This window comes from Pleurodeles waltl, chromosome 4_1, assembly GCF_031143425.1.
Source record: "Pleurodeles waltl isolate 20211129_DDA chromosome 4_1, aPleWal1.hap1.20221129, whole genome shotgun sequence".
NCBI classification, from domain to species: Eukaryota; Metazoa; Chordata; class Amphibia; order Caudata; family Salamandridae; genus Pleurodeles; species Pleurodeles waltl.
The window spans coordinates 1,021,877,820-1,021,903,113 of NC_090442.1; the positions used below are offsets into that span (position 1 = coordinate 1,021,877,820).

Consider the following 25,294-nt stretch of genomic DNA (forward strand, 5'->3'; position numbering starts at 1 on the left):
CTTTGCAACTCTTTCATCTAAGTATGGAAACCAAACTCTGTCTCGGAAAACTCTTTTTGTGGAAACAATACCACAATGTCCTCCGTGAGCCCCTTCAGTTACTTTCTGTCTCAGAGTCTCCGGGATCAGGATTCTCGACCCTTGCAGTATAACTCCTTCCTGCGTTATGGACAATTCGTCTTTGATATTTTTCTATTTTTGATATTCACCATCATTTGTGAGAAGATGTGTGTTTGTTCAATGAATCATGTGTAATTTTTCTTTTAACTTCCGCATTTCACTACCATGGCTCTGTCAGTGATAATCTGGGCTAACGAGATAGCAGCTGGTGTATTTGACTTGAGGATTAAATTAATGTAGGCTTCAGCCGTCTTGGATGGAGTACTGTGACCTTGTATAGTCACTCTCGGAAAGTATTCATCAGGATTCTGATTCTTTCCTGGATGATGCACAATTGTATACTTGTACTCCTGCAATAGTGAGGAGGCTTCTTGGCTTTTGGATTGCAAATGATGGTTAGTAAATCTTGTTTATCTGTTACCAGCGTAAAAGATTTTTTTGTACCGAGACACATGGAAATGTTCACAAGCCCATTCCACAGCCAAACTTTCTTTCTCAGTTTGTGGGTATGCAAGTTCTGTTTGGGACAAACTTTTACTAGCACAAGCCACAGTATGCCATTGAGCATTTGGACGTCCTCTATGCTGTGCAAGGATAGTAGCTTTGACTACTATGTCTGAATGAAGCTTTAGATTGAAGTATGCCATTTCAGTAGCATTTTCAATGGCGTGTTAGATTCCCTCGAAACTTCTCTCACATTCTTGTGACCATTGAAAAGAAAAATTTCTCTTTGTCAACTCTCGTAATGGAGCACTAACAGTGGCAAAGTCTTGTATGTACCTTGAACAGTAACTGGCAATGCCAAGAAAAGAACGTACCATTGAAACATCTTGCTGGGGATGAGCATTTGACATAGCTTGTAGTTTTGCATGATCAAGGTTCATACCCCCATCACAACTGATATGACTAAAGAATTCTAGTTTTATCTTGTTGAACACACACTTGTCGTTACTTAAGGTCAAGCCTTTATCATGGAGTAAACAACATACTTGTATGAGAACTCTATCATGCTCCTTCTGCGTAGCTCCGAAAACTAATATGTCATCCCTACAATCAAACGCATTTACATCAGGCTGTATGATGATGTCTTGGAAAAGTTCTGCTGGCGATGACACACCAAAATTAAGTCTTTTGTATCAAAACAAATCAACTTGTGTAGAAAAGGTTGTAATGTACGTGCAGCTTTCTTCAAGTTCCAACTGACAATAACCTTTATTTAAATCAGAGAGAAAAATCTTTGCACCATTCAATTGCGTTATCATGGCAGCAATTTGTGGACCTGGATGTGGTTCTCGTTCAGTCGCCTTGTTTGCCTGACACATATCAACGCAGATGTGTTCAGCTCCTTCAGTGTCCTTTTTGTGCGCCACCACTATGGGAGAAACCCATGGTATTGAACAAGTGGAACGCTCTATTATGTCATGTTTCATTAAAGATTCAAGTTCTTTTTCTGCAGCTTCTTGTAAATGAAAAGCAATTTGTCTGTCTCAGAGCAACAGGACAGATCTTCATTAATATGCAGTTTTACTTTCAAAGTCTCAAGCTTTCCTAAACCATGAACTAACGAAGGAAATTGACTTACTGTTTTGTGGTGAGCATTCAGGTTGTAATTCACAGAAAGCTGTCTGATATTAGAAGCCTTATTTAAACTGAGTAAATAGGCACTTGATGCTGCAACCCTGAATCACATAGATTGGTGCAGTTTCTTATGTTTCCCTGTTGTTACAAATGAACCTTGACTTTTTTGGGGCGTTGATGCAGGCCATGTATACACTGTGGTCTTCAGTGGTGTGAGCTGTGGCAATGGAGATAGTTAATTGTATTTCTCTTTGGGTTTATGTTTATCTATGCATCACTGTCTATAATGAATGGTTTTAAACATCCATTTATTTTTAACATGATCTTTGGACAGTGTTTTTAGGAATTCGCTGCTTTGGCATGTCGACTTTTCTTGGACTGACATTTTCATTTACATGAGACCAGTCCAACATGCGCACATTTCTCTAAGGTGAGCATCGACATGGCTCAGTCACTTTCTTCGCTTTCACTTGATAATGAAACATAAGAACTGTTTGACAATGATTTAGATGCAGATCAACATTGTTTAGTGTCAGTTTATCTCAACTGATGTCGGCGCTTGGCCTTGCGGGCGAGCGTCAGACGTTGCGTCTGGAACGTTCTGGCGGCCATTGTCTTCACGCAGTGACACACTTACTTTTTCCTTTGCACTACACATCATCACAAAATGGCTTGCGCTGCCTTTACATATCTGTCCAATGGCGGGGACTCTTTTAGAAATGAAAATCCACATTTAAAACACAGCTTCTTTTTACGCATAGACATCACTTTGTGTCCTTCAGACTTTTGCTTCTGCTTACTTTTCACACTCATGACTGACTCACTCTGGGCATCGTTGGCTGCCATGTCAGCAGCTTGTCTCTGAGCATGTTCCTCAGATCTGACAGTCGTCAGCACTTGCTCCAGACTAAAAGTTTTTCTCAGCATTCGTCGTCTGAATGAATCGACAATCATCCATCCATAACTCTTAAACGCATGGCTTCTTGATCATAATTAAATTCATTGAACTTAGTGTTTGATGAATGCATCAAGTTTTTTCACAAATTCGTCAATATTTTCACCAACTCTTTGATGTTCTTGACTGAAAACGTATTGTTCGTAATCAACGTTTGGTAGTGGATTGAAAGTGAGATTCAAAGCATTTTTAATCTGATGGTACGTGACTTCTTCATCAGCTCTGCATTTTCTTTATAACTTCTTTCACACCATCACCAGTAAGATTTTTGAGATACTTGATCATCTTTATCAGTCTCTTCAGATGCATCAATGACATTTTCTAATGTCTCTATCCAAGCATTCCATCTATCATCAATATTTTGCTTTTTGGCAGTATTGAAAGGTGGTGGTAGTTTTAGAAAGGCAGTAGCATTGTAACTGCTGGCCCTGGACCTCTCTCTGGCACTCCTTGCTGGAAATCAGGATATGTTCCATTCATGCCTGTACCCTGGCCCTGCGATGGACCATCTCCAGGGTCATCCTTGATGGACTCCATCAGCAGAACGCCCTTCTGCCAAATTTTTTGTCACTGTAGGTACGGACAGCCCAGCAAACACAACCCCAGGCACTTCTTTATGAGCCACCCTTGGCCGCGGTATGATGACTCTATTTAATTGGTTCAAATAGGCAGATGGTCCTTTAATGTACTTGATGGAGCTTGTTTCAGTCTCTCTTTTCACACCTGGTTGATCTATGGCTTGCAGTGCTTCTGTTCGCAACCTAATGTGGTAAAATATGACTGTCTTTGACTTTGCTTTGTAAACCAGCTGTAACACTCTGTACAGTGTATAACTTTATTTTGCATGGCACTGTGGTACCTTTTTAGTATGATCTTGGTCATATCTTCTTGACCAATGATGCATAGACTTTTGAGTGAAGCTTTTTTTGCATTCCGATGCTTCACACCGATTGAAGTTTCGCTTTCACCTCACATACGGCAACCGTGGACTCGGCACTTCGAAGGCACACATAGCTCGCACAAGCAGTTTGCTTGGACCCCAGCAAACGCTCTAGGAGAGCACTATCTTCCTTTGGTTTACTTATCCCCTACCTTGTTGCCATATGTAGCGTCCTCCTCTGCCTGGTACCCGCCAATGACTACGCCACACATAGAGCTGTAAATCACATGTCTTTATTCCTCTGGGTGTACTTGTGAACTCCAACATTCTAAACCAAGCTTTCATTACATTCTATTCTAGTGGTTACTCACACTGATATGGAGTCTTTTTGGAGTCAAAAAGATTCCGTCCTAAAACGTGCAAGATACTGCAAAAGGCAGATTTCAAATCATGTAAAATTGGCACTGCTGACAACCACTGACCAGAGACTGAGAGGAATTTGCCTTCTGTTGAACAGGGCTCCTCAATCCTACATGTGGGGTGGAACCCTCGATGTAATATTTAGGCGGGAGACCAGCTATTCCGTGATGGGGATGGAGGCACATTACTCTGTCCCCATGGTTGAGAGGCCGCCCACCTAATTTGTAAAGGACTGCCAGGCTGATGGTCACTTGTAAAAGCATTGGCAGGAAGCACCTTCATGGCGGTTTCTCTCAGTGCATTTTACTGTTTGCTATGGGGCTTCATCGGAAGGACTCAGCCCTGAAGCAAACAGTATTTTTTTTCTCTTCAAAAGGAAAATCCCAAAACTGGATTTTATTTAAAAGAAAAAAAAGTAACGCTCCTCTTGCCATCGGAGGCCTCTCCCGTGGTGGAGGAGCATTATAATTTTTATTTATTTATGATTTTCTACTGTTCCATACTGCCAAGTTTTACCTGAAGGCCCTTACTCCCCAGAGCCATCAGAGAAGTTTGGCCACAGCAGAGACAGAATAATCTCTGCCACGGCCAAACAGAAGATAAACTTAAGGTGTGACCACAATTAAATTTGGCAGATGGACTACTAAATTGGCGGGGAGGCATTTTAACAGAGTATCCTCTCTGCCAATATATAAATCAGGCTGTTAGTTTGAACAGGCGATAGCCAGACTACATAGATTCACAAAGGCCATTTTACAGTTCTGTTAACATAGCATTATTACATTTTTACAGAAGACACCATCAAAGCCATCAGACAGTGCCATGCGAGAAACTGAATTGTATTTCAAGTAAACTGCCTGGTACAATATTTTCAGACAGCTTAAGATGTTTATTTGTATTGTAATCCTCATCAGCTATTTCACAACTGTAATACTCCTTCATAGCTTTTCCACCTGCTTTCTGTAATTGCATTTGGAAGCTTCAATATGATCGCTTATCAGTTAGGAAACCTGAGTCCGTTATTGCCCGCTGTTTACAAAGCTTCCAAATGTGATAAAAACCTGTGCCGGTTCTGAGGGAGGGAAGGCTTTCTCTTTGTTTCTGATAGTAAATTTCTCAAATGTCCTTTCTGAAATTTCTTGAAGAGTTTATCATTGATACAACTTGTCAATTCTGCAGGCTCAGTCAGATATCACTTGCGCTTTCAAAGGTGTCAAGTTTCATCCTAACCCACTGTAGTTTCAGACAGGGGACTCTTGGCTACCAGTCTGTGAGGCCATTATATCAAATCAGTGATCATACTGTGCTGCTTTTGGGATGATTGGATGCCTAGTCACTGCTGCAAGTCTGGAGGAAGGTAGCCTCAATAAGTGTCTCTGAGACGGTCTCACAGTACCCAGCTCTATCACGCCAACAACACCCCTTGTGTTCTCAAATGATATTCATCACAAAAGTTATTACATTATCCCACAGACTTCTATTTAGTAAGTTTTCTTAAATACAAATAATCCAAGTTCTTCTAAAAATATTATGTATTTAAATAATTAAATCTTTATTATATACTCATCTGTTCCTATCCTTCATAGAATATATTTAGTAAAGTGTTTGCATATATTCACTTTCTGTTTACCTTTCATTAATAGGTTCTATTGTGTACCAGACTTTGTTTAAAGTTCCATCATTATTAGCCATCTGTAGAAGGTTTCCGCAGTCCTCATTTCTTTGGCTTAGCCTTCCTTAGAACATTACGTAATTGTTTATTACAGGTGATGGGGCTGGCATGTTTGGGGTGGTCTGGCTCGATGAGCTCAATGACATACACATCAATTAATAATCTCATTATTTGTTTTATATATTTTTCAGTCAGTCCATTTTAACTACTCAACATGTATACATATTTGTACACTGTCTACAATTCTGTAATCGTAGAAATCTATAATAGATTGTGAGCTAACTCTTTTGAACTTTTAGTGCTGAGGGTGTTATACCTGATTAGGTTTACCTCAGTGTTTGTCCTTTTTTAATTGACAAGGGCCTACACTCCTTTTAGGTTGTACTGAACCTATGTATCTTGATCAGCTCTGTGTTGGATCTAAGTTGTTGGACACAGTGCATAACATGCAAAAGAGGTGTTGGGCCTCTAACATTTTCTGGAATCATCCTAGGAACATTCCAAGGGCAGATAGAAACCTATAAACGCAATAGTATCCACATTTGATGAAGAATTCTGGTGCACCAGTGATCATAGCCTAAAAATGAACTAATTATGAAAATGAGTGGTGGTTTGGAACCCGCAAAGCCAGTTGCTATATGTATGTGGGATCCATAAATCATAAGTAGCAATCAGTGAGATCAAGAGCTGACTAAAAAGTAAAAGTGTGACTGTTTTATACAGAGATCCTTATCAGTTATATGATTGATGTTTCTATTTTTCTATCTTAGGATCTGTTGTTTGGGATGCAGTATTATCTTTGTTGAAATTTTCTTTGAAGTACAACATAAAAGTAATGACTAGACTTTAAATTTACTTTTACAGGTGATGACAAAACCAAACCCATGCAAAGTAAAACTCTGAATCCTGGAATACATGCACAAAAGACAAAATCTTGTGAAACTCTATTGAAAAGAGTAGATTTTGAGGTCGTGCAGAATCCTGAGGAAGGAACAAACTCCAGAAACCAGCTGTGGCCGCAAAATATTCATGAATTGGAAGTGAAGGAAATTCCTCAGTTGGAAAGTCGTTTCAGTAACTCAACAAAGGGCAATTTACAGCACGAGACCATCACAGGAGAAGAATCAAGTGTGTATGATGAATGTGAAAATAATCTGAGGAATGCAGCACATAGTACATGTCTTTCACAGATGGATCAAATCCCTGGTCATTACATGTGCACTGAATATGATCAGCAGTTTAATCAGGAGGGGGAATTCCTTAGATTAAATAGAGCACATACAGACATGAGACCATATGCATGTACTGACTGCGATAAAAGTTTCAGTAGAAAGGGTGATCTTAATCGCCACCGGACAATCCATACAGGTGAAAAACCATTTACATGCAGCGAGTGTCACAAAAGTTTTAATAGAAAGTACAATCTCAATGAACACCGGAGAATACACACCGAAGAGCGTCGAAATCAAGTGAGAACTAACCAGACATCACAGACTGGATGCCCAGAAATTTGGAAACCTTGAACGGGAAAGGAGCTTGTTGTCCTTTGGTTAATTAGCATATTATGCTTGCATGCCATGACTCAGTCCAGACGTTTGTCTGTACCACATGCTGCAGAATTTTAGTTTACCAGGAGCCATTTATATGGAAAGGAAAACTGGGAGAGAGTGCTCTTACAGAAAAGTGAGGCTTGTGCGTGGAGTAGATTACATTCACAGGAGAATTGTTTGTCTCTAAGATAAATTGAATGAATATACCATTAGACTGTTCTGTTGGCAGTAACATCAATGAAAGGTAGTGGACTGATGACATTTTGCTCACTCTACCCCTATAATGGTCCTCCACTCTTAAACTTGCAACTTTTTCTGCAGTCTTGAAAAGTAATTGAAGATGCTCATGGACAGACTCTTATAGCACTTTTGTCTACTCTTACAGTCAATTATGTCATCTGGCACAGTGCTTACAAGCAGTACCATTTAGTGTGCCTTGTAACTTACATACAAAACATAACACAACTGAAAATTAAAATAATGTGTTACATGCAAATAAGTTAAACATAAAACTATAAAAAAAACACTAAAAGCACAATCATCTGCCTCTTGAGGAAATCAACAAATTCAGAGCTCATAAGTCGTAACTGATCTTAGTATATTCACCTTGCCCACGTAGAAGTATACCTGAAGCACCTGCTGCAGCCCCCCTTAGATATTCCAGCACTTCTAGCTATATGCTTGTGTGTGTCCAAAATATAAATAAATAAATACAAAAGTACCACTTTAAAAACACACCCTATAGACAGCATTCAAATAGAAGGACTTAAGTTTAACTATTAAAATTAACAGTGGAGACCTCTGAAATGTACAAGTCCACACCTTTCTAGGTTGTTTAATTGGTATTGGAGTTAGAATGTCACTATAGATCAGCAATATGGACTGTGAAATAAGTTACCTGACACAAATATCTTCCACACTGAGTAACATTAACACATGTTATTTCTGCAAACCATTATATCAAAACTAAACGCATTTAGCGTTGACACCTTCCTTTAAGAAGCAATTAACTCACTTATGTCAATGGTCTGTTGGGTTGGCATGTATTTGTCCGAAAAATTCAGCCCGTTTGAATGTGTCTTGATGATCTTATGTTTAAATAGGAATTTGTTTATTAGCAAGTGATAAATTTTTTTTAAACGAAAATTTGTCTTAACATATGGAAGATAATCGTAATTGTATTTAACATCCCACAGACCAACAATGAGAACTAATCGGGGAAAAAGCACATTTTGTATGCAATATTAGATATTTTTCATCCTCAGACTTTAGTTTATGGATTCCATATTCCAAGTGCTTGAGTAAAGTGGATGACGGAAGCTGTTATGTCACTTTACATTTTTTAAAGGAGGTTGCCAAAACAGTCTTACATTGATGGTTTTATATTTTATTAGTTGTGCCAAAAACATGCAATTGGCATATATTTCTGGAAAAATGTAATCAACTTCATAAAAGTTATGCAAAAACTAAAAAAGAAAAAATTTAAACTCAGTATTCTTACTTGTTTCTCTAAAGTACTGTAACATTGAATTCAACTTCTAGTAATTGTGTTAGGTATCTGCTTCAAAGAGAAAAAATACAAAAAGCCAATAGAGGTTTGCCCATGTTCATTGTCAAATGGTATTGTTTAAAAGCTTTGTTCTGAATCACCAACTTCTGAATTATATCCATTTTAGAGCATGTGTTTCATGCCACCGTTGGATGATTTTAATATGCCCAAACGCAAGCTGATTTTCCCCAGAATTAGTTTACTAGTCCACAAGACAATGGTAGTGGTGCATTCCGAGAGAATGAGAGTTGTTTTCTTTTTTTTGTTTTTTTTATTAATTTTTTTTAAGTACCCAAGAAAATACATCTATAATTCATCAGAAAAGAAAAAAAGGGGAAAATCGAAAAACAAGTGTACAATACCGCCATACAGTCATTTCCTATTAGCTAACCATTCGCCCAATACCCCCCATATTTCTTGCCCTTTACGTCTCCCTCTTTTCCCTTTTCGATCATACAGGGCTTGTTCCAACTGATATGTTGCAAGAAGGCGATTTAACCAATTTTGAAATGAGGGGGGCGTTTGATCAAGCCATGCAGAAGAAATGCACAATCGATACACTGACATAGCTATGAAGAGAAACTTATTGGCAAATGACTCACTTAACTCCGAAACCCCGAATATGACCACCCCTGGTGTTATTTCAATTTCTAATTTGGCAACATCTTTAATGAACTGCCCCATTTTAATGCACAAGTTCACCAGCTTTATGTAGGGGGCGAACATATGTATTACATCCACTCCATGTAGCTGACATCTTGGGCAGTGCACTCCTTGTGCCCGACCCCATTCCGCTAATTTCCCAGGTGTAATATACAGATCGAAAACTGTTTTATAATGTTGTGCCTGAAGGGATGCTGAGATTAAGGAGGTCCGGCCTAACTCGAGAGATTCATAAAACCCTCTTCTTCCACATTCAACTTATCGCACCACTTCTTGCTATACTTCGCCAGGTCGTCGGGTAGATTATCAGTCAGTCTAGCATATGTTGATCGTATCGTAATCTTATCAGAGGAGATCACCATCTCTAATAAAGAATTCTTTACAAGCCCTGCTACACCGCCGGTTTTCCGAAGAATAAAATTCCTTACTTGTAGATATTTAAAAATGCCCTTTGTGCTAATCCAAATTTCCCATGAAGATTTTCGAATGTGGTGATTGTAGAACCCTCAATAAAATCACCTAATCTTTGTATTCCCTGTTGATTCCACCTTTCCATGTTATTATCTCGGAAAATCTCGGGAAGAAAAGTATTATCCTTAATCAAAGGATAGTAATTGTATCTTCCAAGCCCACATTTCTTTCGCCACGAACCCCAGACTTTGAAAGCGGCATTTAGGACTTAAAACCAAGCCTTTTTTAAATACCTGGGCTTCAAAAGTGTGAGCAATGCCCCATTTGCAGCAGGGCCGATTAATACCTCATAGATACTCGGGACATATTCCCCATCGCTTACCAGGCATCCATTTTTAAACAGCGGTTGCATATACTGCATTGCAGCTGCCGTCTGATACAATTTAAAGTTGGGAAATGACCATCCACCCTTTTCCCATGGTAATATCATATATTTACTGGCTCTACGTATCTTACCATATGACCAAACAAACCGCATTATCAGCTGATCCAATTTCCTAAACCAAGATTTCTCAAATTCCAATGGAATCGCCCGAAATAGATATAACACTTTAGGAAGGAACATCATTTTTATCATATTGCACCGCCCCATAATTGTCATATGCAAGTTATTCCATCTTCTAAAATTATACCTGCCGTTATCTATAATAGGCCAAAGTTTAGTCCGGACAATCTCCTCTACCTGGGGTGGAATATCAATCCCTAAATAGACCACGTGTTCTATTTTTCATGTATCCAATGAACTACAGTGTTCATTCAAAACTATCTGAGTCTTATCTTTGTTAAGAAGATAGCCCGAGATTGCCCCAAAATCTTCTGCAGTGCCCTCAATTTTTTTAAGGGCAAGATCCGGGTTGGCGGTTATAACTGCAACATCGTCTGCGTAAGCCAGAATTTTGGTTGCCCACCCATAGCGAGTGACTGGCTGCACGTTAACATTAATTTCCAAGAATCGCAGAAAGGGGTCTAAGTATAATGCAAATAATAGGGGTGAGCATGGGCATCCTTGCCGTGTACCCCGTTCGATCCTAAAGGGATGTGAATACTCTCCCCCGATCTGTATTCTGGCACTTGGTGCCTTATATAAAGCTTTGACAGCTGTGATAAATCTTCCTCCTAGACCATATGTCTTCAAAGTGTACCACAGATACTCCCAGTTGACTCTGTTGAATGCTTTCTCAGCATCCAGAAGAATCATAGCCATGGGCTCTGCTGCTGTATGCGTAGCATCAAACAACGCTATCACCCTTCTAATATGATCGGTTGTGTCCCTACCAGGGACAAATCCATGTTGGTTACCACTGACCAATTTACTAATGCACACAGACAATCGAGTCGCAAATATTTTAGAGTAAACTTTCGCATCACTATTGATAAGGGTGATCGGACGGTAGGAGCTTAGACTGGTCGGGTTCCTGCCTTTCTTTAAAAATACTACAATATTAGCAGAGCCCCAAGACGGAGGGGGGTTAACCCCATGCTGTACGTGGATCACCAGTTTCAACAACACTGGTAAAAGATTACTCTTAAAGCATTTATATAACTCTAAAGGAATGCCATCCGGCACCACAGCCGCCCCATTTGGAAGCGCTTCAAGCGCATCTGACAGTTCTTCCAATGTCACATCCTGCCCCAGTGTTACTTGATCCTCGGTGGTAATCCGACCACCCGAGTCAACGTCAGCCAGTGACTATCGATATGCTCCTGTCCAGTATTGACAGCGCCATATAATTCTATGTAGTATTCTCGGAAAGCTTCCCTGATGGCATCAGGTCCTGTAACTATCAGACCAGCTTTGTTTCGCACATTCAAAACTGAGCCTGAAGAAGCCCTCTAACGAGTCTGCATTGCTAAAATATGCCCTGCTTTCTCACTGAATTCATAGCATTCCCTTCGCTTTGTTAAACTTTTTTCGGCTGTCCTCTCGGTTGAATGTTTTCCTAAGAGCATTTTAGCTATTGATACCTGGTGAAGGGCGTCCTCAACCCCAACATCATTCTCGATCGCCCCAATAAGCTGTTCTTCAGCTGCTTGTAATTCCCCCACAAGTACAAGGAACTGGCTGCTGCTTGTTTTTGTCGCCTTACGCTGAAGCCGAGAGTTTCCCCCCTTATATCTGCCTTTAATGTGTCAACACTATCTCTATTGGGGCGGTTCCCACGTTAAAATCCAAAAATTCCTTCAACCGCATATTCATATGCTCTATATACAGGGGGTTATTCAGCAAAGCCCTCTCAAAGGTCCAGTTCTTCCTAAATCTCTGCCAGTCTCTAACCCTGACCTCTAATACTAATGGATTATGATCCGCCATAAAACGTGGGTATAGCTTAATCTCCAATTCATCTAGAAATAGGAGAAACAAGAAAATAATCTAATCGAGCAAATTTCCTGTGAGGTGCAGAACAATAGGTATTCCCCGGATTAGGCCTCTCCAAAGCCGGCCATACATCTATTAGCCCAACTTCCCTTTGCATATTCTTAAGGGCCTGAAAAACTCTAGGCTTCCGCCACGGGTATCTTTCCTTCCTAACATCTCTTAAATACTGTAATCCGTCCTACGACCCATTAAAGTTCAAGTCACCACATACGATATACGGAGTGGGCCAAAGTGCTAATTCTGCAGATATAAAATCAAATAAGGAGGGATCATCATCCACTGAGCCATATAATGAACATAACGTGAATCTGACATTGGCGAATGAACACTCTATTAATACCCATCTCCAGACCGCCACCCCACCCCAGACTATCCGGCCACCCAAGCTTGCTCCCTCGAGAGCACCAAAACTTTCTTAAACAATATCCCCTTCAAAATCCTTACATTATGTTGTTTTAAGCCCAAGTAAATATTCTTTAGCCTGAACCTCTGAATTAAACAGTCTAACTTTCCCATTGATCACAGCCTTTAAACGAGTGGGTGCAAGTAAATACGCCTCTCCACCTTTGTTCTGAAAAGGTTTGATCAGCTGCCGCAGCCTCCACCTTCGCTCTACAATGACATGGCAATAATCAGGTTGAGTAAAGAAGGTTGCCCCCTCCCCACTACGTGGGGCACCGGGGCGGGCTTTTTCAAATATAGCCTGTCTCAGGAGGTAGTTCCCAAAATAGACCAATATAGCCCGGGGTATTTAGCCTCTTCTTTGCCACCCTCTCAATGTACTACTGGGTACTGATGCACCCGTTGGACCTCAGACTCCCAGTCCCAGTTGGTGAGTTCTGGAAATGCATCTTGCAGCATCTTAATCATATATGCCCTGATGTTATCTCCTTATATTCCTTCTTTAATGCCTAAGAAACGTAAATTGTTCCTCCTCTGCCTATTCTCCTGATCTTCCAGTTTCCACATTATATCAGTTAATTGTTCATCATGTGTTGCAGTTTGTACTCTTAAAGCCTCAATATCTGCTTCTACTGCCATCGTCCTCTCCTCCATTGTGCTTAGTTTTTCTTCGATTTCTGCACATGATTTTACCACCTTGCAGACAGTTCCTTGTAAATGTTTTGTAGCCATCCTTGCCCGTCGACTTTCTGCTCTTGTCTCAGTTTGTAGCTCCTTAATCGAGTCATATATAGACTGTAACATTTCTGAGTCTGTATGCTTAACTCTAGTGCTAGAAACCGAGCTACATGCCAGTGCATCACCCCTCTTCTCCACGTTGACCTGGGCCTCGGGAGTATGCACCTCCGCTGTGCTCACCAGATTAGTTCCTGAGTAGTCCCATTTAAGTGCTTTCCTGGTCTGGGCGGAGGGCTCCATGCCATCTCTAATGGGGGCCCGCCCCTTGCTTTCTCGTCCTGGCTGTTGCACTGTGGACTCTGCTAGTGAAAAACTTGCAGATTAGGAGGATATGCTAGCTCCGTTTTCACTCAAGCCTTGATCACTGTTGGTGGAGTCTGAATCTTCTGTCAAGGAATAAAATTTATCGCCTCCATCTTTAGGCCACTCAGGCCCCTTTTCCTTTGCCCCAGTTGCTTTGAGTCCCGTGACAAATGTTTGGGCCATATGTGTTAGATACCCCGCATCGCCCATCAATAGGCTAGTGGTTTTCCCTTGGCTAGCTTGAGAGGAAACGTAGGTTTCTTGCTCCTCAAATCCTGGCTGAACATTTTCCCCGGGGAGTGTATGTATTTCCGCATACTTTTAATGACCTAGAAGGGTCCTTTCCACCCTCAGGCAGCTCAGTCTCAGGAACATCCAGAACTTCAGGAGCTTGCGACCGGTTCAGGAGAGAGTCCTTTTCTTTGCTTGCATCATCAGGATGCATCTTCCCTTCACTATCAGACCCAAGGTTCCCGCTTAGTATTGATCGAGTGTCAACTTGAGAAAGCACAGTGTGCACGAAATTGTCTTCTTGCGAGCCCCCCTTCCAAAAGCCCGTAATTATAAATTGTGTCTTATGTCCCCCAAGGAATAATCCTGTGGATAGTTTTCTGCTCAATTTCCCAAGTGTCGAGGTTGGGCGTCTGGTTCCGGGGGCCATTTCACCGTTAGGTTTCTTAGTCCGTGCTTCTTGAGCACCCTCTCCTTTCTCCCCAAGGTTTCGGTTATTTTTTGGTGCCATAATGCTGATAAGGCCGCCCTAAAATGAGTCACAAACTTCCCCAAATCGCGTTAACCAGAATTGCACACCCCACAGAAACAAGCTAAAAGTATTTGAAGGGTGAAGGTCCGCTAGCTTCAGGAAGACCTGGCCATGCATGTCCAGATAAACGTGTCCTGGTTCAAGTCCTCTATGTACTCCAAAAATATTCATCATCAATCTTCATCATTTTCAAAAACACCTTGCAGCCATTATAAATATCCCATTTAGGGGATATGGCACTTCAGTTCGCTCCTCCTCACTTGCTGTGTCCTCTAATATTCAGACCAGGTCAAGGCTCCATACCTTAGAGCAAGAGAGGAATGGGGCTGCGTTGCGCACTCCGGTGTGATCCTTTGCTCTCAATGTCTAAAAAAACATTTACGGCTATGAAGCCCCCACCACAGACTAGATTCCATACCTTGTTGTGAAGGAGGCGTTCCAGCCACTCTGACCACGCTGCTTCCCGGCTCTCTGTGCTCTCAACAGCAGCAAACGCAAACCCTTAGGAGCAGAGCGAGGGCGGGATCCGATCCGGGGGGCCCTCCGCTGCATCGAACGGAAAGAAAAAGGCTTCCAACCAAAGATTCCAAAACGTGCTGAGTTTCCCAAGGCGTTCTCCCCCGGCCTGCGTCGCTCCGAACTGCCGGCGTCTGCGGTGGGTGGGGCCTGATGACCGTGTCTACGTCTACCCGAACGCCATCTCACCTCCTACAAACTCGTCGGCGTTGTGCTCCGCCATCTCCCCATTTCCAACAAACGCCATCGTTTGTTGCCCTCTCCAGCAACTACTGATGCTGCCCTGGACCCTCTTCCTCTCGTTCTAGTGCTGCTGCTAGCGCCACCATCTGCGCCGAATGAGGAGCAGCGCTAAGCCTCTCGCTGCCGTCACCTCCCCTAGAGAGTTGTTTTCATACAAAGTTTCTTCAAATAGTTTCTCCACTTAGTCACCTTCGATTACCTGTGGTGCAGACAGTCCTTATCCAAAGAATGAAAGTCTTTCACAAAGTCGAAAGAAATTCAGCCTCCCTCTCAGATTTCATACTCAATTATATATATATTTTTTTTACTGAAATGGGAGGATAAAGTTAGCATTTGATTGACAAGCCTGCAATGTATATGTGCACAATTCATAATACACCACTTCCTATTGGAGAAGCATAATTACTACGTCTTGAATCATCTCTATATTTGGAAGCAATACCATTATTGCAGTATTTCAAGAATCAGAATCTCTTTTGGTATCCAATACAGGAACATGTATGCCTGTGGCGATGGAATGGACCTTTTGGCAGCTACTTTGAGAGAGTAGAGGCAAAAACATGTTTTTTTTCTTCTTAGAGGCAAAGAAACCTGTGGACATCTTAGTATGGTTCCAAAATTGTGTAAATACTAAAAATGTAACTTAGGTGGTTGTGAATTATACTTCTACATGAGGTGGACTACTGATTCCCTTTGAATTGGTGAAGATGATGGGCGAGTGGAAGCCCTCAAGCACCAGGGGAAAGGATTCTTCTAAACTGGGGACGAAGATGGGGCATCATTGGGTTGAAAAGTAGTTGGTGTCATTTATGATTAGCATGATAGGGGCAACTATTCTTGTATTTCAAGAAAGGTTAACAAGCTTCATAGGTGAACGCCTTGCACTTTGCCCAATAGTTTGGTCTACAACCTCTCAAACAATCCTATTCCCTCCATCTCCACACATAACCAGCATATGATTTTTATTTTGGACTCTCTTACAGAAAATATAGTTGAAGGTACAACAAAATGTCTTAAACTAATTTTCAAAAACTTGTATAATAGATTGTTGTCAATTGAACAAATCTTAAATTACCAAAATTATATTTCACGAAGTAGCACTGTGACTGAGGGCGCAAATACTAAGGCCTGTCTTCTTGGCAACCCTTCTGAAGGCCTGTCACACACTGGGTCGGAACAAATTGCACATGTATTTAACCTTGGCAGCCAAGGGGCTGGCACATCCAATATATCACAGGCTGAAGGAAATGTTAATAAAAGAGTACATTCCTCAGCCCATACTCCCTTTGCCTCACACCGCGTCAGATACACTGTTGCCAGAGTGCGCGTTATGCCATGCTCTTGATCGTGGACCTCCCTAATTCACTGTCTGCAGAGTTTCCCCAAGCGTGCCCTAATAGAAAGACACCCCCTCCCCTAGTAGGATTAATCACAGACCAGATTGTGCTAGACGATACAGAACTGTACATTTCACCATCCTGGTGATAAAAGGCTGTACAAAAGAAGAGAAGGAGGGAAGGCAATTATAAAATCCCAAACAAAACGTGGCATCTGTGTATCCTTATCAATAATGAACTACTGTCTGAGAATACATAATTGGAAACTAGGGTCCCACTACTTTGCTACCGAGGCCACCTACACCAGGGAGACAGGAAAGGTAAGGCAGGCAGCAGGGCATAGGTGGAGTGGGTCCAGGCCTTCCAGGCTTTTGAAAACTGGGCATGATTTCACGCAACAAGAGCTGATGAGATACTCACCTGCAAATCATTCATAACTTTAAATGGAGCAGGGCAGACACAATCATGGAGGTTGGCAGAAGGGCAAAGTGGTAGTCCTTGCCAGTGAGTGAACACATCTAAAGCTGCCACTAACTAAATCCTGTAAGATCGAAGGGGGTTCCACCACCCCACGTGTAGAGCACCTTGCTATTCGGAAGTTTGAGACAACCCGAGTGGGCTTTGGATGGTGCTGTAGGGCCTGTGGGCAATTATTATTGGATATTATTGGTTAGTAACAAGCAGAGGAGAGGTCCATGGTAATAGACTGGCCTAAACTAACTTCGAACATATCCAGATAAGCAAGTTCAAGTCTGAGACTATAATAGGTAATTGTTAGGAGTCCTCATTGAGAAATCTATTAAGGAGCAAAGACCAGAAGCCATTCCTAAATGCTCACTAACAAAACCAAACGCTGGAAGCCAGTAACACTGAAACCATGGAGGAGAGGAGGTCTAGGAGGAGACCAACCGTCTCCTCCTCAAGAGTCACAACAAAAGGCAATAACAATAGATGAAAACTTTTTAAACCAAAATGATAACAGCCACTACCAATAGAGTGACTGGTAAATCTGAAAGAAGCATATCCATGACTTTGAACTCTTCGCCTTTGGTAAAGTCAGTTAGAGTTTGTGGGAAAACAGTTTCCAAATATAAGGAACCAAGTAACAAAATAAAGTTACCCCAGTCCATGGGAACAATAGAAGTGAAGAATTGTATACGAGTTGTGCTCCATCCATGCCAGGTTCTCTCTCAGCACAGTTGCTGCTGGATGTAATAGATTTGGCAGATATTGAGGCTGTCCCCCCTGAACCCAGATGCTCCTCATCCTCATGACTAATGATCCCTACAACATAATCACATGACAGGAGAAAAAGATAAGGGAGAAAAGAGCAGGAATAAATAAGAATAGTGTTCAATCTGTACATTGCTAATCCAAAAACAGACAATTTGACCCCCTTTATCCCATCAATAGACAAGGAAGTTTCAGGAGCTACCAAACTTCACTCTTCCTTGAATCTCGAGACAGCAGCTTTGCCTTCTTTCTCTATGCTGGATATTGTTACTGATGCAAAAAACAATTCAAGGGATTTTTGAAGTGATAGTGTTGTACAACAATATTTTTAAATCACATCAAAACAATTAATGCTAATTGCATCAGAAATAAAAAAATATATATCTGCAGGTCTTCTCTGGTGAGACGAAATAGAGCAAGTGTATCACTGGATGGAGAGGAAGTGGTTGGAGGGGATCCCTTACCACCTTTAGCACCAGAGATGGTACCCTCCTCACAATATGTCTCAAAAAGACCCGTGCCAATTAAAAGGTGTGGTTCTTGTCCTAACTTTAAAAGTTATATTCCACGAATAAAGAGATTTGTAAAAGGGTTGCTCATAGGCATATAAAAGGTAAAAGAAACAGAGGAGATGCAAACACAAAGGAACATCCGGAAAAGGGTAACTTAAACTTTAGAAATAAGACACAACCCTTCTCAAAAAATGCAGCAAGCTAAAAAAGAATCCCCAATAGTAGATTAAGTAATCTCTTAGAAGCCACCACAAAATAATTTGCTCTCTACCACAAAAAAAACTCTCAACAAATGGAAATAATGGTAGAATAGTAAGTACACCATGTCCAATCTGATATAATTCGAGAACTAATGAATACCAGGGGAGTACAAGATAGGTAGACTTAATTCCTGTTATTCTTTAAAAAGGGATTTCACTCGCTAAAAGAAGTAGGGTATTTATGTGGAGCCAGTGGAAAGTGGAAAACAAGAGAAAACTAAACAAATTCAATTAGTCAAATTTACCTTTCACCCTATCTAAATGCCCAACACAAGAACCCTTTCCCGCAGATGTGATTCATTACTACTAGAGCAGGGAAAAAAGTGACAAAAATGCAGTTGTCCTCAGAGATAGTGAAGGAAACAATTTTAATGCCAGAGGATGAAATACTAGAACAAGGCAATAAATTAATATCTGAGAAAGAAATTAATTCTGAGATTTCTAGTAACAGTTTTGTGCAAAATCATGCAGGGCTAGGTAAGAACCAAGTGCAAATGTTTTCTGTAGAAAACACTATGACGCAGAACATAAGGAAGGTGGACAGTGGAAATAAAGTTATATTAAGAGTGACTATTCACAAGGGCGATCTTGACTGGCTTAACCTCATTATGGGAGATGAGGACCAATTAACTTGTTTGGTATCCAATAGTGAATGGGAATGGGAGTTTTTGTAACCTAAGTGGCGTCTCTAATACCGATTTCCTAATTAGAGTAATTGTTTATATGAATATATCTTGTGCAACTGAATGTAAAGTTCAACAGAGACTCTTCCATGAAGATCTCACAAGGATCTGCTCAGACTATCCATCCAATGTTGTGTTACTGCTGGGAGTTTTCATTCATCAATTAGACTTGCAAAAGACGGAACCCCCATCTATAAGAATATATTAACAGCATATATTATCAAAGAAACATGATAGATCAATCTCAAATTAGGACTTTTTATCCTCAAGTGCAATGTTTAGTGTCAGTGGTAAAATAGGTGCAGATTGCCAGCTAAAAAAAACCTTTACCAGCAGAAATCAGTGTATGCAATTGTAAAAGGTAGCAATGGCCAGAAAACCGCACCTCCTTGTTATGTCCAAAGTAAGTGTAAGAGTAAGTCTACTCAGAATGGTGCTCAGTGGTCAATTGCCCTTCTACCTTCAGGCAAGGAATTTTCATGTATACAAATATATATGCAATATACAGAAGAACAGCTAAGACCACAGCACTCACAAAACAAATATTTGTAAATACGGAAATAGAATCTGATGTAGAAGGTCCAAGGTATAAAGTACAGTAATCCTCTTGGTGTTCATGAAGTAATTTATTTGGATCAGTGTTTCGTCACACAGTGACTTTTTCAAGGCCAGACTGTAGACGAGATAACATGTCCATCTAGATAAAAGTGTGAAGACACTGATTTGCCACTTGGGCGAGCAACGGTGTAAAGGGTATATTTATAGCAAGGTATTAGTAACTGTAAATAATGTATCTTCCGAGGGTCAAATAGAAAGTCATCAAAGAATCAGTCAAGGGACCATGGTAAGTCCTGCGTATTTAGAAATAACAGCACCCGACGTAAAGCGGAATGTCAACATCAGTGAAATCAGTGTCTTCACACTTTTATCTAGATGGACATGTTATCTCAAAGCATGGTTAAGAGCATTACAAAAATGTTGAAAAAGATAAACAGTTCAACCATGGTAATGTTACTCTGTTGGTACACTCCTGTCTGTTCCTACCTACACTTTTGAGAGCATAGTCGGAGTACCCTCTGGCAGATCATTTGGGATAGCCCGATGCCCCATATGCCTGGGTAAGATGTACCAGGAAGCCATGGCCATTTTTCTGTGCAAAGTACAGATCATGATCAGCCCCAGTCAGCCAAGTGGCATCTCGGGCACTATATGCCATGTTTCAGGATAATCAAAGTGAAAGTGCTCCGCTGCTGAATGTGGCACAGAGACAATTTTTCTAATACAAGCACAGTTTGTGTCATACTGTGTCAGAGGTGCAGGCTCGATGCTATGATATGCCTGCAAGTGCGGAGCTGTCTCCACTGACAATCATAATACTAACATCATCGCTTTCTGTGTTCTAAACCTTGGATAGAGTGTGCAGACTGGGTGACATCAACACTTACAAGAAATAAGCAGTGTGTAAAGTGATTTCACAGTGCATTATCGCATGAGTGAAAAGCCATATAAAAGGTCACCATCAGAAAATTAATTCTAAGTCAAAAGTGTGCATTTTAAAATGGAGGCACTAAGCGGCCCTGTCGTACTTTACCACACAACAAAAATGTAATGAATGCTAAAGTAAGTAAGAGTAGAACCTGATTTGATAGAGAGTGTAGACATTTAAGAAGCCAAATGAAAGAAAAAGACTAAATGATAACACCAGAGATATAAACATTTTTCAAACCCCTAATACAAAAGATAAATAAAATAGTTATACTATGATAACTGCTTGAAATGCATAATTGATGTAAAAGTAGCAAAATGTTAAACATACTGCAAGGGGAAACATGTCTCAGTACACAGAGATAGTATCACAGTTTTCACTGATAACCATTAAGGAAACAATGGAGTCCGTAAAATTACGAGAGCAGCCAGTCCAGATAATCTACCTGCTACCATAATAAAAACATACGGACTGGTGGTTGAGGTTTAATTTATTTGTGTTTCAAAGAATTCTAAATACTGGGAAGTTTCCGTAAAGTTGGAAGGGGGCGATTATAAAGCCCATGTTTAAAAAGGGCAATGTGTCTGCTCTACAAAATTATAGATCAATAAATTTGCTTGATGTGGGGCTAAAAATATCTTACAGAGTAATCCTGCTCTACTTCAAGTCAGTTGACATAAGACCAGTTGAACATAGAAGCTTTAAAAAGCGGTACTTCACCCTAGATCATTGTTTACGCCTGTGGTCAATTGCACAAATGCCTATTGAGGAAAGGGGTCATTTATTCTGCTGCTTTGTTTACCTCTGGCCATCATTTGATCTTGTGGATAGTAATTGACAAGGAGAGGACTCACAAGTAAAATACAAATCAACAGTGGTTTAAGGAGTGTGTGTTGTCCCTATAATTTTTCTTGATAATTCTGGTTGATTTGCTATCAGAGGTAGCAAAAGTAAAGAGGTATAGTCCCAAAATGGGTGACATGCATAGCCTGTCTCCTTTTAAACAGATGATTTAGTCATCATGGATCTCACATAAATAGGACTTCCAAGAAAGTTAGTTGAGTTCAATAAGTGCTGTGCCACAAAAAAAAAAACGGATTATCAATATAGGCAAAACTAAAGTTATGGCGTTTCAGCAAGGAAAGACAAACTTTCCATGGCTCCTAGGTGACTCAAAAATAGAAACTGTAGAAATATCTAGGGATGTAGTTTTGTAAGCATCTTCACTAGAATGAACACATAGAATCACTATAAGCAGTAGCACTTGCCTCTGTGTGTGGGCTTAAAACATTTGGGAATTAATTTTGGGGCCCATCTTTGGGACCGGCTTGGCTTATCAGCTTATTCTGCCATGATACAACCACAACTTCAATACGGAGCAGAGCTATTATACCTGAGTGGTAAATACAAATGGGATTATTTTGAAGGAAAATGTTTGAAGAACCTGTTGACCCTCAATGGTTCATGCAGTAAGAATTGAAACATATCAAATAGCATAGACTTAAATAACATGCTAACATGTTCCAACACAGTACGATTCTGGGCAAGGATGGCAAATTTGTGTAAAACATAAAATTGCCACCCCTGGGTCATCATGAGCTGGTATCTGGTGGCCTAAATTGAGCTCAAGAAATAAGAAAAATACAGATTGGCATTTGTAGCAGGCTAACTATAACACCAGTAAACAGTAACCTACAAGTGGGGAATTCAAAATCTGAGCAGCGAGTATTAACCAAAATATCTTCCAGAGAAAACGATATGAGATATTTTAGTTCCCAAATATCTTTTCAGTTTATGAGGGACTCTTGGTGATATGTTTCCCTTTCTAGATACCTTACCCACCGCAGTGTTGACACAAGTAGTATTCAGAATTGGGTTAAATACATTGCACTTGTGTTTCAGGTTGAAGAATGCAATTTCCTGTAATAATAATAACTGTAAATTAAATTAAATGTAAGATACAACACACTGCATGTCTTATTAGCCTGTATTTGGTTACTGCTGGAACAAAACCAAAAAAAAAGCCTATTTTCAAGAAATATTGAAGAACAGATAGGAGACTATGACGTATCTTGGCGTAACTTGATCAATAGACCAATACTTATAAGCAGTGAATACTTTTTAAAATAATTGTCAACTTTTTATAGGTTTGTAATCGGTATTTAAATAATATCTTTGTTTAAAAATGTTATTGGTTGAGAGCACGGTTTGAATCTCTGGAGTGGTGACCTACACCCCCATACATGGGATTGCACATTTTATTCTCATGCCTATAAAACCTATGCTTGCCTAGACCACTTGTTGGGCACACAGGAGTTGCAGGCACTAGTCGTAGCTTCAGAGATCAAGCCCTGCTTCCTGTCGGACCACGCTGCAGTATCCCTTACCCTGACCCTCCCTCCTGGAATGTGTCAATCACAAACCTGAAGGTTGCGGGAAACCTTTTTGCAGAGGCCTGAGGTGGTAAAAAGGATCAACCAAGCTATAGTGACTTTCCTGTCAGTTGATGATAACGCTGATACCTCGATTTCCACCCTATGGGAAACCCTAAAGGCTGTCATCTGCGGGGAATTGATGACAGTCTCCACGGCAGACAATAAACTCTGCTGGGAAAAGAGAGCGCCTCCAACACCAAGTACAGGAACGTCCACAAACGCACTGGTGCTCCACAGGTTTGGCGACAGTTGGAAGCAGCCCACAAACAACTAACGGAACTTGATTTATACAAGGCCAAATATGCTGTGCTGTGGCTCCAACACTCTTTTTATGTGAGTGGGCGACAGATGTGGTTGTCTCGTAGCCAATAGACTCCGGATACCGCGTCAGGCCACGGGCATACACTCTGTCCAGGCCCCTGATGACTCTGAACTCAAGGGAGATGGCCAGATTGCTTCTGCCTTCAGAGACTTCTATACGAAGCTCTATGCGGGGCAGACTCTACCTCTGGAGGGTCCAGCTTTTTACCTCCACGATGCACATGCATTACGGCTGACACCAGATCAGGCGGCAGCCCTAGATCGTCCAATTCGGATTGAAGAGTTTGCCTATGCTATTGCCCGACAGAAGCCTCTCAAGTCCCCAGGAGTGGATGACTTTCCGGCGCTAATTTAAAAGACCTTCTGTAATACGCGTGCCCCTGTATTGACAACTCTTCAATTTGATCACAGGCACAGACAGTTCCTCCCACCATGCCTCTATTGTGGTCATCCCAAAGCCGGGGAAGGACAAACAACTCAGCGGCTCATACCCCCTGATATCCCTTCTTAACATAGATATCAAGCTGTTCACTAATATCCTGGCTGCCCAGTTGGTTCCTCTCTTGCTGCGCCTGATCAACTCAGAACAGGTGGGTTTCATACCGAGTAGACAGTGTAGTGACAACACTAAGCGTATCATGCATCTGATAGACAAAGCTCAACGTTCCAATTAGGAGAGAATGCTATTGGCAATAGATGCCGAGAATGCATCTGATTGGGTCCACTGGCCCTATCTTAAGGCTACACTGCAGCTCTTTGGCTTTAATAAGCGTTTCCACACATGGATCCTTAGCAATTATGGCCAACCCAGTGCGATGGTTTGTGTCAACGTGCAGACCTCGACTCCATTCCCAATATGCAGAGGCAGGTGCCAGGGGTGCCTGCTCTCACCCGTTATTTGCTTTATACATGGAGCCCTATGGCTCAGTGCATTCGAGACAACCCTAATAATAAAGGGGTCCCCTTCGGGGTAACGAACATACTATCAGCCTCCATGCGGATGATGTGACTGTGGCCCTGGAGGACCCATCTATGTCCCTTCCAGCCTTCTTGGCAGAATTGGAGGCCTTTGGTCAGGCAGAGGATTCTTCCTCAGTGTCCATAAATCACAGGCCCTTAACCACTCACTCTCACTGGCAATAGAGGTGCAGCTTGCCCATCAGTACCCTATCCAATGAGCGGCCACTTTCAACCCTTATCTACGCATTCACTTAGAAACCACAACTCTAAACTACTGGTCCCTACATAAGCAAATTAAATGTGACCTGACCACTTGTAAGCAATACTGCCTCTTCTGGCTTAGCCGCCTCGCTGCCCTTAAAATGATTGTGCTCCCTAAAATCCTGCTCTTATTACAGGCCCTCTCTGTGGAATCCCTGTGGGGCTCGATTCAGGCATTCCAACTAGAAATGGAGTGCTTTGTCTGGATGGAGGGGAGCTCCTGAATGCAGAGGGAACAGTGTTACCGACCCCCTGGGGAGTGAGGCTGGGTGTCCCAAATCTCCAGTATTTTCATGTGACGCTACTCTGAAATATGGTAGAACAGACCAGGGAGGAAACTGAGAAACATTGACTGTTTGTGAATCGGGCGGTTGCTGGACAGCCTTTATGGAGAGTACCTTTACTGCACAAGGCCGCTAGGCCGAGGAGTCTTTGCTCCTCTCCCATCACCAAAATCATGATGGAGGTTTGGGATAATATAGGAGCTTGTCGGGGCCTGTCCCCATTTCCCTCCCCATTAAAGCTGATTATAGAAAACACTGACTTTTCATTGGGCCTCGAACAGCCGGCTTTTCAGCTGTGGCAGCGAGCAGGATGCCGCTCTAT

The 25,294-nt window shown here is 41.3% G+C and overlaps 1 protein-coding gene across 2 annotated transcripts in view; it reads left to right on the forward strand.

Moving 5' to 3' along the window:
• LOC138288364 (zinc finger protein 19-like) overlaps nt 1-22,679 on the forward strand; it is a 62,332-nt gene extending 39,653 nt beyond the window's left edge. For both annotated transcript variants that reach the window (XM_069229924.1, XM_069229923.1), the window contains one exon: nt 6,490-22,679. In XM_069229924.1, the coding sequence (XP_069086025.1) occupies nt 6,490-7,148 (659 nt within the window). In that variant the 3' untranslated portion in view covers nt 7,149-22,679. The remainder of the gene's footprint in view (nt 1-6,489) is intronic.
• Nucleotides 22,680-25,294: the final 2,615 nt, after the last annotated feature.